Below are 21,406 nucleotides of genomic sequence, written 5' to 3'. Positions count from 1 at the left end.
CAATAGATTGTAATTGATCGTCTTACGAGTTTACGTTACGATCGAAATACAATTAGTCGTACGTATTCGTGTATCGGAAATATATTCGATCTTTACGCATGACATGATGTTATTTATTAGGTTAAAATTATTTAGGTAAAATTGTAGGTGGACAGTCCAATAAGTAGGTTTGAACGATGCGACGCACGTAGCCAGTGGTGGCAACCGAACATGCGTAATTGAGTAAATGGTGTGGTTTAAAGATTTTTTCCGCCGAATAACTATTACAAGACTTACCGCCTGTCATACATTTCAATTAAGTCGACCTCCACGACGATTTAGGAAAAACCCTACAGCCATTGGCTGCCTTCATTTAAGAACTAGGTATAGGGACATACTGAGTATTATTTTCGTAACTGAAATGCTGATTACAATACGACATTACCATAGAACTATGGGTAATATCCAGATTTTTCGAATAGAGCTCTACATTTGTGGTATTGTGAGGAGTGGCTCATTAAAGCAAAACGCCATTCATGGTCAGGCATGCACGCACGGGCTGGCACGCTGGAATGCCGTGACACCTCAATTAACTTCTAGACCAAGACATGAAGTTGACACACTTGTCACATGTGAATTCACCTCACGCTCGTTATGTGATTGCAAGACCATTTTTTTTTTGTTTTGGTTTCATTTTCCTTGAAATATCTACTCCAGGTAAGTTGAAGGATAAGTCTAATTTTATCCTGGTTTTGGTTTATGTGTGTTGAATGTCAATGGAGGTTGAAAATATGAAAGAAAAATTAAGCTAAATTATGCATTTAAATTGTTCACTTAATTACATTTTAAATGATATAATAGAAATATTAATAGGTGTTTTAAGGTAAACAAACCCATAAATATCTCAGTTGGTCATATAAAATTATTGTCCTATAGGTAGCAACATGTTGCAATGACATGAAATATAGTTTTATTGATTAAATTTAGAAAACCACTCCCTTCGCTCCTGAACTACATTTTACCTTTTATCAGGTCGTATATACTTTTAATTATGGTCATATTATGTTAATCAGAACTGAAATAACACTGGTATATGATCACTTAGACATGCCTTTAATCATAGCATGACTTCAGATCATAACATAAATGTTATAAGAATCATAGAAATAGTTGATCGTTCCCACTGCCTACTTCATTGCAGACATTAGAGAAACACAATGGTGACTCATTGTAGGTGTATAATGACTAAGTAATTGACTCTGAATAGAATTCATTATTCCGAAACATAGGTAAAAGCTGGATAGTGCTAATACCAATTGATATGACACCACCATTTAATTAGAAAGTATAATGTAGCCCAAAAATAGATGTGTGATGATTTCAAACTGAAATCTTTTTATTTTTAGAGCAGTTAATTAAGGAAATGTCAGTAATTTTAAGGAGTTGGTTGCATCGAGAAGAACTACCTAAACAGTTAAAAAAAACCTATTAAAATCAAAGTTCAAGTTTTTGAAAAAAGACAAATGTTTGAACATCTGTGAAACAACACAAATATCACAGTTTGTGTCAACGCACTCACTTATCAGTGTCAAGATCAAGGCAACCAGTCTGCAAGAAACCCACGAATTTAATTCAATATTTAAAAATTTGACCTTGTTTGAAAATATTACTAACTAACTGTTCTGCACAAGCTGTGTGTCATATGACATTTATACAATGTTTTATTATGATTCAGATGCCATAGAAGTAAAATTTCCTAAGTTACTCAGAACATACTATACCACTTCACGTATTGGTACATGAAGCAAGGAAAATTCTTCAATATAAATTATTAGCCACAACAATACAAAATTGTATATAGATCTGACAGTTTTTAGTTGTGTTTCCTCTAGTGATTGTATTTAAATGTAAATAAGTATTGTGCCATTTATCGTTGGACATGAATGACTTTGTTCTGGTGAAATATTGGCAGTGGTTCAACTCACTGCCAACAGGTTCTGTTTACAGTGATTAAAATTCTTTAAATACTAGTTGATTGTTTACTGACAACATTACATGTGGTTTTGTAATAACTAAAACAATTTGTACACAATTTATGTGTTTCTATAGGGAATTACCTTTTGTTTGGTGTTGGAGAGCAAGAAATATGTTTTATTTTATGTTGATGTAACTTATGTATGGATTTGAGTTGCCTGGCAGGTTTCTATTGTGAAACTGCTTTTCTTTTGTGTTATCAGCCTGAAAATGTTATCACATCAAGGTCATCTATGTAAATGGCAGGAAAACTACTAGCTAGCACAATGGAGAAGTCTCCTTGCCAACTAAGTCAGATCTGATAAGAATCTCTAGGTATTGTGGTAGCTGACTGTCACTTATTTCTCATGAAATACTGACATTATTAGAGTGATGGTAAACAGTAATTACAAGAAATGATGGAGTGTGCTCAATAGCACCTTACCTACCCATAACATCCAGCTTAGCATTATTAAATAGGTTTTTACATTAGGTTCTGTTATTTCTAGGTTTATGAACATCATTTTCTAAGAAATATTTTTCAAGCACTGATATTGATTGGAACTTAAAATGGGTGTATTTTGCACTGATAAGTCAAATATATTTTTGGCTATCTGAGATTTGACATGAGTTCAAATTAATGTTATCAATCTCATTAGTTAGGTAAAACAAACAGAAACGTTAATATGTCACACAGTGCTTATATTTCGCAATTTGATAAGGAAAACCCCTCCTGAATCAAGGTTGGTGACATTGGTACAGAAATCAACCATGATTAGCATAGAAATGACTACACAATGAGTTACACATCTGTTTCCTAAATGTGAAACAAATAGGAACTTTCATTTGCGCACGGAACTACCGACATACCGGCATAGTGATTAGTTCAAGTGAAAGCAACTAACCATTTCTACTGATCGTTAAAAATGAGCAACGAGCTAATAGGGTTCACGAATATCGTTAGGACGCCCCGAACAGGGACACCATTAAACTCGACATCGCTAAATGAGACGCCCAAATTGCTGCAACCACCCCGAAACATGGGTGCGGCCAATGATCGCGACAAAATAACAGAGCTGCACCGTACCTAATAAGAGCAGCTTGATATCTTTGGAGGCTTGGATTCCATCCTCTTTCAAGTTCCTCTCGATCTGTCGGCTACGAGCTGCCGCCGCTCGCTCTTCGGCCGACTGGGCGCACCCCATGTCGGCAGCTGTCCCTGTTCCTTGGCCGCCGGCCGCCCCGACCCCTGAGCCGGGCGCGCTCTCACCGCTCCCTCTGCATGCGCTCCACACGCGTCCTGCCGCTCCGGCGAGACCGGAGCCACCCTACACAATGTTAGCACCCAACACACAGTAACCTAACAGTACCACTTTTCACTGTTCGTACAAATCCGAAACACACAATCTTTGAACAAACGACCACGTCTCGCTAATTTCCAGGGTTTTTTACTCCACTGAACACTGAAAACACGCAACGACAATGCAAACTTTAATTGATTTTACAAATCCGTTTAAATACGAGATAATGGCGGCCGGATGACAAGCACCAACTCCGCTCCGTGACAGCGACCGCGCCCCGCTCGACTGACGTTCGGGTGCGTTCGGAAATCTTCGTTCGGACTCGCTCACACATGCGTGAAGGCACATTCACACGCGAAAGAGAACACGAGCAATGCGCTAAAATCAAAGATTTGTCAAAGACAAATTCTATTTTTTTTATTGAATAAAAAAGCTATAGCGCCAATTTCAAAAAAATTACGTTGATATTTTTACAAAAGCCACTTGTGATATCTACTATTACTGTGGAATACTAATAATAAGAATAAGGAATATAATTGAATTTATATTATTTACAGATGTTGAAAATATGGTAAATTGATGTAACATAATAAAACCATGTAAGTTTCAGTAATTTATTTTTCTACTATTATGCATTTGATCTGTATGCAAGCTTACTTGAATTGCAATTTGATTTGATTCTTCGTAATTTGTTTGCTTTCATTTTTTTTGCAAAAGAATTACTTTGTTCTATTCTACTTTTCTCACTGAATCAATTTCAAACGAGAAAGTCATCTCTTTGTTATCTAGGTATTATTTTCATTGCATTGCCTTTACCAACTACCCACGTCTTAGTCAGCTTTCAATCCACGCAGATGCAGCTGAATCTCAGTGTTTTACTTAGATTTATCAGCAATTAATGATGCACAATTCATTATAATATCATACAAATGAGCACCTTATCCAATGAACACAATCATTATAAAACGTTTTTCCTTGCGGCGAATAAGTAAAGGCAAGAAAGAAGACATAGGCGAAAGCTGAATTTTTTGCACATTTATAGTGTTAGTTCAGGCTCGGAATACTATTCTTCTAGATGTTTAACTTACTGTGCATTAAATAACTAAAATAACATAGAAACCCATAAAGTACGAATTCATCGAGCATTGATTAATTATAGGATTTTTTTTCTTCTAAAAATAACTAAAGACAATGTGTTAATAATAAACAGAAGGTACCATCATGTAGATTCTGGTAGCTGAATGGTAGAATAGCTACACTGATGCCCGTTTTCACCAACAACCTCTTACCGTTTCCCTATCTAAATGCTACTTTTAGTAAGGATCCCTCCCAATTTGACACCTACCTAAATTCATTTTCACCACACTTGTACATGGATCCCTTAAGTAAGTGACAGATTACTAGTTCTACAAACGATAATGCAAAGTCGATATTTTATCGATAAAATGATTTTTCTGTACTTCTTAAGAAATAAACGTCTATCGAGTATATATTACTAAAGCCTGTGAGTTTTTTTTCTTGTGATGTTATTTTAATTTAACTTAAACTACATTACGCTATGTTTTATGCAATAAAACAGTAAAGAGGTTTTCTATAGGTGAATTTTTACCTATGTCATTCGCGCGTTTGTCAAATTGACTGATGTGTATGTGTACATAGAGTGAGGTTAATTTTGGGTTTATTATTGTTGAATAGATAAGTTTATTTTGGCAGAGAAGAGAAAACGAGGATAAACCTTTCTTGCAGAAGAAAAAGACAAGCTAGTGAAATTGCTGACGTCTCATAGAGTCACAATATTAAACAAAAAACGGATGGGACCACGAACGAAGCCAAAAACAAAGCTTGGATCCAGTCACAAATAGTTTTAATGCGACAGGAACCCTTTACAGGTAAATGTGAATAATATCTGTGTATAATAATATAGTGTATTAAGATATTGCCGTACAACTGTGTTCCTTGTTTTACTGTCGGCTTCATTGTATTTTTGTTCTCCATGAGTTGATGGATTTAAGTATGGGGTTAAAATTATATATTTATTTAGTTTCAGGTGGTGCGAGAAATTGGAAAGACGTGTAAAAACATGCTGCGCCCAGCCCACCTCAAATTGAATTGGTGCAGGAGGATGATGATAATGTTTGGTACATCATATGAGGACTAATATTAAAATATTTGTTTACTATCTTTGTTTTAATTTACATAATTTATTATGTTCAATGTTAGCCTACTTCTTACCTCCAGAGGGTATCCCCTATCACCTAGGAGATAGGCTCCTCCATATTCACCATTTTCGAATCATTGGTATCTACTGCAGTTTTGGTATTTAAGGCCTATTCAAATCTGAGCGATATTCGCTGCCGCTGTGGGTAGAGGTAGATACCGCGCCGGTTTCGCTCAGGTATTTAGTATCAAGTATAGTTACCGGCACGGATATTGAGTGGAGTGATGACTTGCGCAAGACGGCTGGCAGGAGCTGGATGCGAGAAGCCGAAAATAGATCTCAGTGGCGTGCACTTGGAGAGGCCTATGTCCAGCAGTGGACTGCGATAGGCTGATGATGATATTGAGCTCTCGGCGGAAGAGTGGGGATCGCTTTGCGCACTGTACACAAGGCAATAAACCAATAAATGGCTTCTGCGCAGGTGAAGGTCAGGGCTCAATATCCGTGCCGATAATTATACCGCGGCTAGAGCGACCTGAGCGATATCCACTGCCGCTGTGGGTAGAAGTACATACCGCGCGGCAGCAGCGGCATGCATCCCGAACATCAACAGTAATATTAACGCATACTCACTGGGTTTTCTCTGTCGCAGGTGGTAGCGAATACCGCTTAGGTCTGAACAGTCATATTACCGCATACCCACAGGGTTTTCTCTGCCGTAGACGGTAGCGAATACCGCTTAGGTCTGAATAGGCCTATAGTTGTCCCGGCCACCGCGAAACTACATCAGTGATTACCAGATTTGCATCTGTTATGGTCTGTATATTTATGGACATGCAGGACTTCCTATTTTTGAATAATTCAGCGACATCACGACCTAGCAAGTGCATTCATAGCAAGTGATAACCTATAATCTTATAAAAAAGTCATGATCATCGTACCTTTTTCTCAGACATCTGCTCTTTCACGTAAGATAGGTACGTGGTCTTCTAATGATTATTATTTTACATATCCACAACCTCCACAGCTTCTGAACTTTCTAAAAGTTTACGTTTCATTTTTTTTTTGCTTTTTAAACATGGTATTTTTGGTGTTACATAACATATAAAGGTACATTTCACTATCCATCGCCAGAAACGGTTCAAAATATGTTTGTATTCTGTAATGATAATGATAGGAGTTGTTTAAGCAGGCATCAATCGGGCTCCCAAGTTTAAGTGAAATTTTTAGGTTAAAATTGACACCTAGGCTTTGGTGAAAATGAAATTCTTATTAAGTGTTCCGTAAATGCTCCCTAAATTTAGGTATTCGTTGGTGAAAACGGGCATGAGACACTAAGGATGCCCGTATATTTGCAAGTGCATATTTTTTTGTGAGTTCTACTAAGATGCAGTCGATCATGTTTGTGCCTCGTCTGCCTTTCTGCACGGAATGTTCTTGAATACAAAACTTAGATTCTCTCTATTTACACTTTTGTGGCAGATTCGGGTGTAGTTCTGTGCTACGTGCGATAAAGTAGGTACCTCCTAAGTTTGGAAGCGTAGACTAGCCGGTACTATACATTTCTATCATTAGATATATTTTCCAAAAACACAGTACCTATGTAGTATCATATTCTTATAAAATTGTCAGTTCCATATAATAAATTTATGCTACAATATGCAGCCTAATATTTACAGAGTATGCTTATAGTTGAGGTTCAGGGTTGCACAGGACAGAAAAAAAGGTGTTATTCAACCGTTGGTTGTTATTCAACAATGGTTTCGTAAAAGCTCAACTGGTAAATGCAACAAATGTTACTGTTTTGAGTCCCCATGCAAAAATTTTGTTTACGCTATCAACTAGTAGCGTAGCAGCTGCAATCTATAAGTGCCTAGTTGGTAGGTTTCCAAAGAAAGTGTCGAGGCTCAAGGAAGGCAAGGTGACGGATGATGCTGTTGACTTTCTAGTGAAAATTAGAGAGTTACCTAAACTACAATACATCATTAGAAATAGATACAATAAGCAATCTTAACTATAGTTCAAATACTCCTGGGCTGGCCAGATTTTGAACAAGCGTTAAGTTATCACCATAGGTTTATTCGCATCACCAAAGAATCATCTTCCTGGTAGGTAGGTACAACGAGATCTCTCTAAAATTGTGATTGTCTGAAGATTTTGCAGTGGGATGTCCCTTCCTTCAACCAAGTTTGATAGAATATTCCTATTCGGGATATCTCCTGAAGCCAGGTCAGCATTAGACTAGCATTAGAGTTGCAAATTCAGAGTTATGGCCTTATGGCAAACAGAGTTAAGCAAATTTTTTGACTGATGTCTTTTATCTTGAGTCTTGAGAGTCTGTTTGGCCAGACAGAACTAGATTAGCATTGAAAATGGTAAATATCTCCTTTAATTACAATTTAATGAAATACTATTTGAGTACTTAGTCCTAAGCCATCTGGCCTCATATTAATCATATTTATATCTTTGTTATCTAGCTAGTAAGTAGCAAATTCAATGTTGCCCCTGAACATGGTAACCAGAAAGCTAGGTAACAATGCCGATGCATTTATCTACATTCCTGAAACGAAGATTGCCGGTTCGACAGTCTGAGTCAATAGAGCTCGAGCCGGCATGCGCGCGCACCTGCTACCTAGAGAGAGATAGAGGAAAGCTCCATTACCAAGGAGCAGCAGCTTGATATCCTTGGCAGCCTGGATGCCATCCTCCTTGAGGTTCTTCTCGATCTGCTTGCTGCGCGCAATGGCGGCGCGCTCCTCGGCGGACGAGGCGCAGCCCATGGCGATGGCGCGCACGGCCTGGCTCGCTACGCGCGGCAGCGCCGTGCCCCTCGCATGCTCGCGGCCCGTCGTCGCGCGCACGTATCCCGCGCACGCGCGAGCGAGCGCACGCGTGCTCCGGTACCAGCGGGACGCGCGAACAGCGCCACGAGACCACCACGAAACCGCCGGTGCCTTACGCACGCGATGCCGAGCGCGACGGAGCTCAGGGGGCGAGCGGAGCGCTAGTGACCGGTCGAGGTGGCGCCGCGGCGTGAACCCGCGAACGAATGACGGATCGCGCAGGCCTGGAGCGGCGCGCTCAGTGCGCAGGCTCCGTCGCCGCCTCCGCGCCGGCCGCCGCCGGCCACCGCACGCTGCCCGCCCGGTCCCTCCTCCCTCGTATACCTAGCTACGCCGAGCTAACAACACCCCACGTCAGATCTACGCGGCACCTACACAACGACATGACATACACAATAATGTACCATTGCACACTGAACTACTTAGTACTAGCCTACCTACATTTATTTGCCCGAATATCTCGGAGTACCTACTTAGTCCTATTGGCCTTATGCCACGTAAAAAAATGCCCTACCTAAATCGCTTCCTAATTAGGATTTAGTCAGTCAGAACTAAGGGAGGCTTCTCCCGGTGTAGGCTTCTCATTAGAATTTTTACTTCCTGTGGTTACTGAATTTTAGGACGTCTGAATAAAAAGCCAAGTATGGCCTTATGTCTGGGGCACATTAAATAAGAGAAGCTCTTTACTTAGAAATCAAACTAGTTATAGACAGATGTAGCTTGAAGTATTTACGGGGCTATGTCGCGCTATACATTTCTATGCTAATAAATTTCTGGTTTACCTACTAACTAAATAAAAAGTAGGAGGAAGACTGTTTCAAGTCACGCTATGAGTAGGAACTTTAAGATCTAGGTCTAAACTCCCATACTTTCTATTTAACACAAGCGGTACCCATAGTAGCCTATCTTCTAACTAAGCAATTAGTAGATAGATGGGGAGCTGAAGACGTGATTCTGTATTTTAATTTCATCTCGAAGATATTTAGAGCCCGACATATCGACATCGTTATGCGCGTGATTGCATTTTCTCGATTGAACAAAGGATGTGAAATTCATGCAATCGCGTGTAGAAAAGTGCAGTCATAAAATTATACGTTTAGCCTATCCACCTTCGTAATTAACTACGATGAAAGACCAATTTGCAATTGTGGCTATGTGGGTAATGGCTGAGTGCTATTTTATTGGAATAAAAAAATCATCTAACGACTTTTCCTGACTTGGGCTGGTTTGTTCTATGTGTTTGGCTGGTAACTAGTTAGCTCTGGCTTCGTTTGAGTGTATATGGGAGTACCTACATATAGTATTGCATAAGGGACAAAATAGGGCAAGACACAGGAGGAGGAGGATAAAGGATTCCATAGGGGTAGTAAGTACATAAGGGAGAACATAAGTGAGTATGTAAGGTGGAGTCTATAACATCCACTAGTTCAACTAGCACTCTGTGCATACCTTGGTAAATAAACTGCAAGGCCGAATCTTATACATCAGTCTTTAAAATTCTGCATCAAACAATTAAATAAGTCATAAGCTCGAAATTACTTCAGGCATTGAAATAAAATATTTGAATAATTTAAGAGCTTTTTTTATTAAATAAAAGATGTACAAGTATACTACATTTCTATTCACTGAGACCATAAATTAAATGTAAAGGGAGCCATCAGCAGGCCCCAAGTGGTGGATTCCAATGAGTAAGGCATCTACTAAGGTCCAAACTCCCAGGCCTCCAAAACTGAAGAGTTTTCCAATCCCCTCTTGCCAGTGGCCGAGGTAAAACCGATCTGCCCCAAATCCACCAAGTGTTAAGGCAAGGATGACAGCGGTGCCCCAACGAGTACCAGCAGTCCATGAACATCGGATCTTCTTTAGGAATCTGCGTTTTCCTAGGCAGACCACATCATCAGATACTGTGCAGTTTGTTCTGAAAATTAATAGTTTTTGATAAGATTTGATACAAGTATTAAGTTCTGATTCTCATATTTTCTGATAAGCATTGCCATCCAATAAGGCAAATGCTGCCTATCTCTAGGACACTCCAATTAGCAATGGAAAGAAGCTTTTAGAGTTTTCAGTAATTTTTATATAATTCATTTGTAAGTTTATAGATGAATAATTAAATTATAATATATGTATAAGAATAATAAAATTTATTTCAAAGAGGAAAATGTGTCATCCTGTTATAAGTAATTTAAATCACGATTATTTGTATCTGTGTACTAAATAACAATTTAAACTACTAGAATCACAATGTTTCTCACAAGTAATATTTTAGAGGTGACGCCAGAGAATTGCAATTAGCTTTCTGATCACAGCGATGTTCCCATTTCTCAGTCTGGTAACAAAACCTGCACATGGCTGTTCTGTTAAATGTTTTGGTGCCCTGAAATTAAATGTAAATTAGAACAAGTTACTTGCACTGATAGACATAGACAATTCTGTTTCAATGAATACAAACTACTTACATTACAAACAATTTTTGGTTTGACTGTACAGGAATAGTTGTAGAAGCCTCCATAGCGGCAGTCTATGTTTCTGTCGCAGTTTATACAAGGATACTGCAAGGAGGAACACTCGGAAATGTCCTGGTCCACAGAAGGACAACTCTTCAAGTATTCCTCATTCTCACTAAAATTCACCCCTTTGTCACTCGAATCGTCTTTAATTTTGTTCTCTTTGCTTTGTATATCCATATTGTTGTTAGCTGCAATAGAAATACTGTGAAAAGCACTGTAAAGGGTAAATAATATACAACTAAAAGTGTTGTGTAGGAATGTAACTTACCCATGTCTGTTATGTGGATTGTATTAAATATCACTAAAAGAACTAAAACTAAACAGTCTCTTATGCTTATTCTTAGTGGCAGACTTCTCGGCATCTTGCTGTTTATACCATTTTCCTAATATTTATCAAAATTTTCTTTATTTCCAGAGAAATAGGGCAAATTCACTATATAATAAACAATATCTACTTGTCAAACTCAAATCTTGACAGTGACACTTTCAAATTGACAGTAGAGAAGAGACATAGACATAATATTAGTAAATCTCTCGTCGTCCGAGAGAACTCTGAACGTGCTTGGGAGCGGTTACTTACCTTTCCCTATAAGATACTACATGTCCAAAAAAATTTGGCCTCCAAAAAAACCCTAACAGCCCAAGTTAAAGAGAACTGTAATAGTGCTTCTACTTCTTTTGACCCAAAATTTACAGCACAGTTTTCCCACAAAGGGCTCTTGCATCATGTAGAGTCAAAATTAGGGGAAGGTGACATAAGGGGTGCCGCTAGAATTCTTTTCAGTAGTGATGTGGTTGCGCCGTGCTCCCCAGAGACTGTTGCAGCTCTGGAGAGTAAACACCCGGCAGCATCGGATGACCTCTCCTTCCCCGACCCTCCTGCCCCAGACTCAGATAATCTAACAATTTCAGCCAACCAATTGTGCGCTGCTGTCGGCTCCTTCCGGAGCGGCTCTGCCGGTGGCCTCGACGGCTTGACGCCGCAGCACCTTAAGGATCTGACGTGCTCAAGCGCCGGGGAAGCTGGTGAGTCGCTTTTGAAGGAGCTGACAGCCCTTATTAACCTAATGCTCTCCGGCAATGTGAACGGAGCCGTCATCGACGTTTTGTATGGCGCCAATTTATGTGCACTGCGTAAAAAAGATGGCGGCATCCGTCCCATTGCCGTGGGATGCACATACCGCCGTATCGCAGCCAAGTTTGGCTGTGCCTACTACAAAGAAACCCTGGCCGCCAAATTTCAGCCCTTACAACTAGGTTTTGGCTCGAAGGGGGGCTGTGAGGCTGCGGTACACGCCCTTTCCACGTATGTAAATAGCGGGAAAGGCGAGGTCATCCTTAAGGTTGACATTAGGAACGCCTTTAACTCCGTAAATAGAGATACCTTGTTGACGGAAGTTAAAAATGAAATTCCAAAATTATATAAATTTCTTTGGCAGTGTTATAGACATTCAACTAAATTACTCTATAAAGACAAAGTTCTAGATTCGGCCGTCGGATGTCAACAAGGTGATCCTCTGGGGCCTGCCATTTTCAGCTTGGCTATTAACCCTATTATTCGACAGCTAAATTCTAAATTTAATGTGTGGTACCTCGATGATGGGATCCTAGGAGGCGACGCAGATACTGTAGCTGAAGACTTTAGATTTTTAATACAAAAATTCGACTCGATTGGCTTACAACTAAATTTATCAAAATGTGAAATCTTCATCCCTGATAACAACCAACAAGTCTTTTCGAAATTTCAATCCATAGCTCCAAATTTGACAGTACTAGAAAAAAGTTCCCTTCGCCTCTTAGGATCACCTATTCTCGATGAGTCCTTCACCAGTTATATTAACGAGAAAATTCAAAATTTTAATGATGTTTCAGAGAGATTATACAAAATCAGTATACATTCGGCCTTCACTTTGATTCGGTACTGTTGTTTTGGACCAAAATTTACTTATATTCTTCGCTCCTCACATATATGGAAGCACCCACAAATTTTGGACAAAGTTGACCAAATTATCAGAAGCACCCTCACCTCCATCCTCAATGTGGCCTTGGACGATCGAGCCTGGCAGCAAGCTGCACTCCCAATACGCATGGGAGGTCTCGGCGTCCGCAAAATTTCAAGTGTTAGTTTACCGGCATTCCTCTCCTCGGTTCACAGTACTGATACATTAACCAGAAAGATATTGTCGTCTTCTGCACTGGTTGATGTTGAAGTACCGTGTTTGACCGATGCGCTGGATGCCTGGAAAATGGCTACTCCCAATACGGATTTGCCCGGCAACCGCTGCTCTCAGAGACAATGGGACGGGCCGCTCTGTAGCACTATACGGAATAATCTATTAAATACGTGTAATAGTGCTGCTGAGCGTGCCCGTTTGTTGGCTGTGGGAGAGTGGGAGTCGGGCCTCTGGTTACAGGCGATCCCGTCATCTAGCATAGGCACTATGCTGGATGACACAACGTTCCGCATCGCTACATGCTTACGGTTAGGCGCTCCTGTGTTGCTCCGCATCGCTGCCATTGCGGTGAAGCCGTCGACAGCCTCGGGCACCATGGTCTGTCGTGCTGCAGAAGTGCTGGTCGTATTGCACGGCATGCCAGCATTAACGACATTATCCGTCGTGCTCTTTCCACCGCCGGCGTGCCAGCCGTGTTAGAGCCTAATGGACTGGTACGTGACGATGGAAAGAGGCCAGATGGTATGACGTTGTTGCCATGGAAGTTGGGTAGGCCCTTGGTGTGGGATGCAACGTGCGTCGACACCCTGGCGCCATCGCATCTTCCCTGCACGGCAGGTCATGCTGGTGCGGCTGCTGCTTCTGCAGAGACCACCAAGCGGCGCAAGTATAGTAACCTTATTGGGAACTATACTTTTGAGCCGTTTGGGGTCGAAACGCTCGGACCATGGGGCCCGAGTTCGCGGTTACTTTATAAGGACATCGCGAAAAGGCTTGTCGACGCTTCGCGTGACCAGAGGGCTGGCTTATTCTTCGGACAAAGAATTAGCATTGCCATTCAACGTGGCAATGCAGCCAGTCTTCTGGGCACGTTTCCGGAGGACAGTGATGCGGAGGAATACTTCGACGCCTGATCGATGCTCTTTTATATTTTATGTTTATATATATTTTGTATATAGTATTTTATTTTTAGTTTTGTATAAAGATAAGTAGCTTAAGTTTGTATGTATGTATAGTGTGTACATTGTAGAAATTTATCAAAAATAAGTATTAAAATGAATTCATATTAGTAAACAGGACTGCGCATATAAACCCAAAAAACGAGCCGAGTGAAACAGTTAGTACGGAGGCTGTCTGTCCCTTTCTAATAGGGTGACTATGAGATTAAGCTATGTGAGACAAATCCGAATTTGCTAAGATTATTAAACACAGATTGGTATTGAAGTTTTAACTTACGCAGTTTGTGACCTTAAGATACTAATAAAGGCTTTTAATAATTAGCGGGAATTAGCAGTATAAAAGCAGGAAGATTCGAAGTGAAGACTGTTTTTTTTGTATTTCTACTTCATATATAGACTGCTGAGCCATTTATGTCGCCTTTCTTCATTTTTTGGGAAGCTATAACAATAGTACAACAGTTTTAAAATCCATCACCCATATTTTGACTCATTACAAGAATTCATGGGCACCCTAGTTGTTTGGTTTACGAAAATGTTATTATTAGCTAACCTGTGGAACGATATATTGCAACCATCATAGGATTCACTTTTACAAGTATAAACGCAACACTTTTTCACCATTTAAATAGTTTAAATTGATTTAATACAAAAAATATAAACAAAATTTTAAATGCTGATTACGCGCCTAGAATGTTCAGGGTTACCGCTAGAAAATAAAAAAAAGCAAAATAAAAATTTATGTTGTTTATGTTTTAAGAATAATAATTTATTCGTATAATAAATTAATGCGATTTTTATTAATTTGTTGACTTACAATTCTTAAAATAAGATAAAAATATATGTGATTCAATTGTTTTTTGGGAAGACAAAACTGTTGATCACAACATTTTTTTATGCTGGCAAGGTGTTAGAAAGAGACAAACAGCCTCCGTTCTAACTATCCCCCTCGGCTCGGATTTGCCTCTGTGTACTATGCAACAAATTTTGTACCTTATTGCGTTGAAATAGAGTTCATTTTCGTAAATATATTCTTAAAGGACAGATCAGAAGGGGTAGACAAACATTAAAAAACACATAATTCAAAGACATACAACCGTGCAAGTTTTATTGCTTACAAACATTACTTTTATAAATGATTTAACGATATCAAAACGAAGTTATTAAAAATACAGCATTGAAGATAATTTGGAAATCATGTCAATTCTGAAGGTCTGTCATCGCAGTCGACGTCTTAACTTCTTCTTCTTGCCAGCCTGCTCGGTGCAGGATGGGCGCAAGGAGGATTGACATCTAAAACGGCCGTTCCTGACGGCGTGGCGTCCTCGACCGCATCTTCATCCCCGTCGTTGACTGCACCTTCATCCACGCTTTCGGATGCACCATCATTCGCGTCATTAGCCTCAGGTCTATCTTCCCCAAGGGAACCAGCATGAGGTTGCTCGTATTCTGAAACATATGTGGGAAACATATCAATATTCTGCCCGGCGTCGTGAATAAGACTGAAGCATACATCTTGAAGAAAATAAAATAAAACTTCTTTTTACTTTTATTTGTTACTCGTACGTACCATGGGCGCATGTGTGCACTTCAAGCGCCCACAGACAAAAATGTATAAAAAATTGTTAAAACAAAAAGAAAAAAATAGCTTCAGACTTATCACGAATGGAAAAATATGATTCAGTGCATAGTGAATGACAGAATCCGGATTTCCATCACTCCCCATACACCGCCGGTTGACAGAGGCTCCCAGTTTGCATGTCATTTTACGCCTTCATAGCATAGGCGCGCAATTAAGCCATTTAGGTTGCATACTATGACGACGTGAAACAGAGACAGAGGCTCCCAGTTTGCATGTCATTACACACGCTCATAGCATAGGCGCGCAATTAAGCCATTTAGGTTGCATACTATGACGACGTGAAAGAGAGACCCATGCCGTCGCATGTTCTCTCAGCGGCCTCCAGAATAACACCGCCACGGTAACAGAGACCCATACCGTCGTATGTTCTCTCAGCGGCCTCCAAAATAACACCGCCACGGTAACAGAGACCCATACCGTCGTATGTTCTCTCAGCGGCCTCCAAAATAACACCGCCACGGTAACAGAGACCCATACCGTCGTATGTTCTCTCAGCGGCCTCCAAAATAACACCGCCACGGTAACAGAGACCCATACCGTCGTATGTTCTCTCAGCGGCCTCCAAAATAACACCGCCACGGTATAAACAGAGACCCGTACATTCATACGTTCTCAAAGTGGTCTAGACAACTGGCACCTCCAGTGTGTCAAAGTCAAAATCAAACAAAAGACCATTTCCAAGCTAAAATTACAGTCAAGGTCAAAATCAGTCATTGAAAGTAGGTCCAATTAGATCAACACATCAATATTCATGCAACCTTTCATGGCACGCACACAGAGACTCATGTACATTCGAACGTCGTCAAAGTCCTTGTCCTTGTCAAATTGCCTCGCAGCTCTCAAAGAAAGCTGAGGAGGTGTCCACTTGCTTCGCCACAGCGGAAGCAGTGGCGTTCTAATAAACTTTTATGAGGGGTGCATTTCGCTCGGCCACTGCTGACCATTCATTTGAACGATTTAAGTTTTCAAAGAAATAAATCCATGACTTAATTATAACTTTGACATCATCACCATCATCATCATCATTGGCCACAGAGCATCTTGGTCAGATGATCGTGGCCAGTGCTTGTCTATGTGGTTATTAGTGCCGCAATCACTTTCTTTTATGGCTTAAGCCAATAGCTGCACGACACACATTACTTTGACACATAAAATCAAAATAGTAATCCAAAATATCATCGTTACTCATCGTTAATCACGTGCCAACAAACATAAGAGATCAACGGTTAAAATTGACACGTATGCAGTTTTAATCATCTTTTATAAAATAATGGTAAAAGGTCATGATGGGATGGGGTCAACAAATTGAAAGAATAAAAGATCAGACTCCCCTTAAGACTCCATATAAGGTTATTTCGATTGACGTTGCCACCTTGCGACCACCAACAAGGAATTAGCCAGCAATATTGGGCCGCGCCGACACGGCCATTCTGCGCTTTACACGTCCTCGTGTAAGTGTACTGTAACAGAAATAATACCAAGGAACATCTTTTCGTTCGGTCACTTCTGACCATAACAAAATATCGATTGGTTGATAGTCCCCAACAGTTCCCCATTCCGTGGACACACTAGAACAAACAAACGAGTACGTTTCCAGTTGTTCGAAAGAACCGTAAACACACGGTATTCACTAAGTAGTCAGCAAAAACGTAACTCCAAAAGTCGGACTTAGCGAGATATATCTTTAATGCCCGGTTTACACTTTGTTAAGTTAACACTGCAGGTGATTAGTGCAGGTGTTTAGTAATCAAGGTGTGAACGGAAGCGTAAAGTGATTAGTGTTAAGTGATACGTGCGATTAGTACTTATTGATTAGTGCGAGTGAATAGAATCAAGGTCTATTTTTGTTGTTAAGTGACTACCCCCTCTCAACTATTCTACTACCCTCTCTCGCAATTTGCCTGTACTAATCAGTGTGTAAATACGTGTGTGTTAAGTGCGCAGTGTCAACATACTTTAAAATTCGTACAAGAATACATAAAGTTTGAATGCCTATACAATGTAAAGTGCGCAGAATTTAAAAACAAACAGTTGAGAGATGCGGCCCTATTGAAACTGAGTGAAGCGATGGGAATTCCCGATTTCAAAATTGAGTTCATTTTCTATATCAGATACCACAACAGATACAATCTCCTTAATTATTTGTCTCAATATTAGGCGCTGTTCATCTTCCATTTCTAATGACACTATGCACAACGGACAGTACCACTATGAGCTTCTTCCTAAACACTGTGTAAACGGAGATGGAAAAGACTACTTAACACTTGAGACTTATCGCGTAAAGTTAACGCTTAACACTTATCACTTCACACTTCGCAAAGTGTAAACCGGCCTTTAAGCCACACAGGCACTCTTCGTCGCTTAACTACTAGTAACACTTGCAACTAACAGTAGTTTTTGCATGGGTACTTGCTGCTGAGCATTGATCCAATGTAACGCACAATATTTACCAGTACCTGTACGAGCCACATGAGGAATTACGAGGACTTAACTACCAGGCCTACCTAAAACTTAGTGAATTTTAACTTAGTCTGTTCCATAATTGAGCTCGGCTCAATAAGTCTTATTCGTAAATGCATTATTATGTGACGTCATCTCACGGGTATCAGAATTCAAATACTTATTTCAGCTAAGAGAAAAATTGTCTCGGATGTATGACTGAATAGCGTCTAAACCAGTTGCTGGTCATAGCAGCAATTCTCTCTAAGTTGATCAGCCAGCTGCGCAGGGCACACTATAGCTCACGAGCATTTGGGCAAACACAGATGCACTGTTACTCTCATATTTCGTTGAGACGGTAATCCAATACAACCGGAGAGATATCAAGCGCATGATCAACATTTATAAACTCACTGATGGATAGGTGTCTATCACGAACTTATAGATTTCGGGCTACTTTTGGGAGTTTCTCTAAACCCACAAAGTGATTTCCGCCCGACCCGGGAATCGAACCCGAAACTGGACAGCAGTCGTGCTGTGCGTCTGCCAGACCAATGAGGCCAATGCGAACTCAACTTGAGAACCACATGGAAAATAAAACAGATCACCTGATCGCCTGAATGCATGATATACCAGGCATACTATCCACTCGCTCTCATCATTCGAGCAATGTCGTGCGATGTGCTGGCCGTCGGCACTCCGTAAAGCATGCAGGAATAAAGCAAGCGCAAGAAGTGTGAAACTGCAGCACATACGTCGTCAAATTATGTGCTTCTCACGTAGTAAATCTCATTGTGTTTTCTGGTTTCAGTTTATCTCCGATATCTGTAGACAGAAGGTTAAAGAAGTAGGCTTTGGGCCAGATTCAGGCATCTGAGTACTTAAACATGAATTGACGAACTCTCATGCATTATTAGTAAGGAGTATAAGTGAACATAATCATTTTAATAAGAAAGCGAAAACTAAGCTGTCATTGTTAGTCAGGCTTCCAGATTGTTAAGAATCATTACCATTTACTAGGAGTAATCATTTCAATTAATGCCTTCCTCTAAACAAATCTTACATTAATGCTGTCTTTCATGCCTCAGCTATCAGTCCTTCAAACCTTCCAGGGACTTTCCCGGGAGGCATCAGAGCAAGAGTATTACAAATATGAAACAGCTCTATACTCAATACTCAATTCTTTAATACACACCATCATGTTTACAGTTGTTGTTCTATAGGTAATTTATGTCACAATTATGGACCCTGTTGCACATACAATAGGAGGAGAGAGGAGGAAGCGTACTGAGTGTTTAATGCTAGCTCTATTCCCGGTCGCCGCGATGCCAATGCAAAGGCCTTACAGGGGTATATTCCGAGTCACTCCTTAATTAAACGTAGGTACACCAAAACATAATGTAAAGTAGATTTATGAGGTTAAATGTTAATAAAGTAAAAACTCGTAACAATTAGTAGTTGGTAATGTACTGGACGTGAGACTTATAAAGGACGATGGGCGTTTTGGTACCCTGTCCAACAGTGTTGATTCTAGTACCATTGCGTAGGTCTTGGCAAGGCAAAAAATGTTTACTATGACGACTAGTCCCAAATCCTTGTCCATTTCGCGTGACATCGACTAATAGAATGTGTAATGTTCATAAATCATCAACGTAGATTTAGTTCTTAAATTCAACTGTATTGAATAAAAACATTGGTAAAGTAGCAAAAAAACAGGAATTTGGCCTTCTTAGAATGTTTGCCTGCCGACTGCTTTAAAAAAAGACTGCAAACCTTTGCAGTTCACGCAGAACTAGCTTATGTATTTGATGAAAGTCTTTCAGTATACACAATCAATTAACGTTGAAAAGTCAGGAGACGATGTTTACATAGTACATATTACGACTCAATCTTGTTCCTCAAGAGGTGCTGAGATAATGATGAATTTCTTCTTATAAAAAGATGAATAGAAATGTTTTGAACTTTTGTCAAATCAGGTGACGTTTGTATTTCCGTAGTATGACTCCATAGTCTATTACAACCTTTAGATTATAACGTCTCATGTATCTCAAACAATGTAAAATGTCTATTAATAGAGTTTAAAATTATTACACTGACGACATATGCCTCTTAATGAATTTGCATATATGGATGACATACTTGTTTCGACGTCGATTCAATTTTTAACGTTACTCGGATCGGACAGCTAATTGAGGCAAGCCCCATAGTTTTTACTATTCTTCACGCAAATACCTTTCTAATGATATATCATACGTTACTGTTGGAGCGGGTACCAAATCCCATACAAAGTGCCCATTGTCCTTTGCTAGAAAATTAAGCTCCCAATTTCAATATTCCAGAATTCGCGCAACTTAGTGCACACTTCTGCTAAGGCCATTGACATTTTCCTTTGTCAACTATAAAGTAATCTGTGGCTAAACGGTGAAGAACCAGTAAGGCTAAATTGTGAGCTTCCTAGCAAGTGATGTCGTAACAACAAACTTGTTTAGTGATTGTGAGTGTGTGAGTGTGTAACTGTGAGTGTACGATTGTGACTGAGTACTGAGAAGGTATAGGTAATTCTACACCACAATCTGAAGTCTGACGCACAATTTGAAGTATACTCAGTCAGTGTACGTTATAAATAATAGGTAAGCAATTGCTCAAAACTGGTAAGCAATTGGCTAAAACAACGTAGTTACACCATGGTAGCAGCAAACTGATATTTCTGTATTTAGTAGAAAGTGTCATAAATGGGGTAGTATATGAAGCAAATTCATTGAGCTCTGTCTAGTCTAGCTTGCATGCAAAGACATTTAGTTAAATGTGAGAAGCCAAAACATTTCAAAAGCAGATAGAAGATGTATCTCTTTGCTTCTACTATTTAGCCATCATTATTGCAGTTTCCACTGTCATGCAGACAATTTCGCAAACTTCAAAACATAGGTTTTGTATTAAGAACTAAAATTAATTGAGTATTTCTGGCGCATTTCGAGAATCGAACCCGAGTCGTCGCGCACTGCAAACCAATAAGAGGATTTACCATAGTTGCGTATGACTGAACATAAGAACATAAGAACTGGATTGATCTCACCAGGCATTATCACTCCATGCTTCTTGTAATATCTCTGCAAACAGCGCTAGGTCTTTGCGCTTTATAATCAGCAGGGAGTCACATTATGTGACACCACAGCGAGACAAGAGTAGAGGTTCCTTCCACACGAAAAGCACGAGCGACCTCGCGATATCTTGATGAGCTGCTCCACTCGACAGACAGGATACATGTTCCCAGCTTACGTATTAGATACTATTCTCGCCTTAAGACAAATTAACCACATGAAACATAAAAACACAATAACTGGATAACAACTTTGATATGTCACCATGGAAACCGGTGATGTTTTTTTTTGTA

The 21,406-nt window shown here is 39.9% G+C and overlaps 2 protein-coding genes and 1 long non-coding RNA gene across 4 annotated transcripts in view; 1 reads left to right on the top strand and 2 right to left on the bottom strand.

Annotated features, from left to right (window-relative positions):
* LOC110371260 (guanine nucleotide-binding protein G(o) subunit alpha) overlaps window positions 1–8,495 on the bottom strand; it is a 37,987-nt gene extending 29,492 nt beyond the window's left edge. Inside the window, exon 1 of one of the 2 annotated variants that reach the window (XM_021327421.3) lies at window positions 8,114–8,495. In XM_021327421.3, coding sequence (XP_021183096.1) covers window positions 8,114–8,231 — 118 coding nt within the window. In that variant the 5' untranslated portion in view covers window positions 8,232–8,495. Of the gene's footprint in view, window positions 1–3,079; window positions 3,585–8,113 lie in introns of those variants that run through there. The other variant, XM_021327420.3, reaches the window with a different exon arrangement.
* On the top strand, window positions 4,554–5,472 carry LOC135117884 (uncharacterized). The gene is made up of 2 exons (XR_010277222.1): window positions 4,554–5,182; window positions 5,335–5,472. It is a non-coding gene; the product is annotated as an uncharacterized LOC135117884 (long non-coding RNA).
* Window positions 8,496–9,860: 1,365 nt separating the features above from the next.
* On the bottom strand, window positions 9,861–11,295 carry LOC110371245 (TM2 domain-containing protein almondex). The gene is made up of 4 exons (XM_021327401.3): window positions 11,073–11,295; window positions 10,754–10,992; window positions 10,550–10,671; window positions 9,861–10,212 (listed from the first exon to the last, which is right to left on the bottom strand). Exons 1-4 carry the CDS (start codon window positions 11,164–11,166, stop codon window positions 9,933–9,935), a joined length of 735 nt encoding a protein of 244 aa, XP_021183076.3. The 5' UTR covers window positions 11,167–11,295; the 3' UTR covers window positions 9,861–9,932.
* Between the last annotated feature and the right edge of the window lie 10,111 nt (window positions 11,296–21,406).

The sequence above is a fragment of the Helicoverpa armigera genome, chromosome 15, assembly GCF_030705265.1.
Source record: "Helicoverpa armigera isolate CAAS_96S chromosome 15, ASM3070526v1, whole genome shotgun sequence".
Classification (NCBI taxonomy): domain Eukaryota; kingdom Metazoa; phylum Arthropoda; class Insecta; order Lepidoptera; family Noctuidae; genus Helicoverpa; species Helicoverpa armigera.
This window is presented reverse-complemented; position numbering and strand designations above follow the sequence as displayed.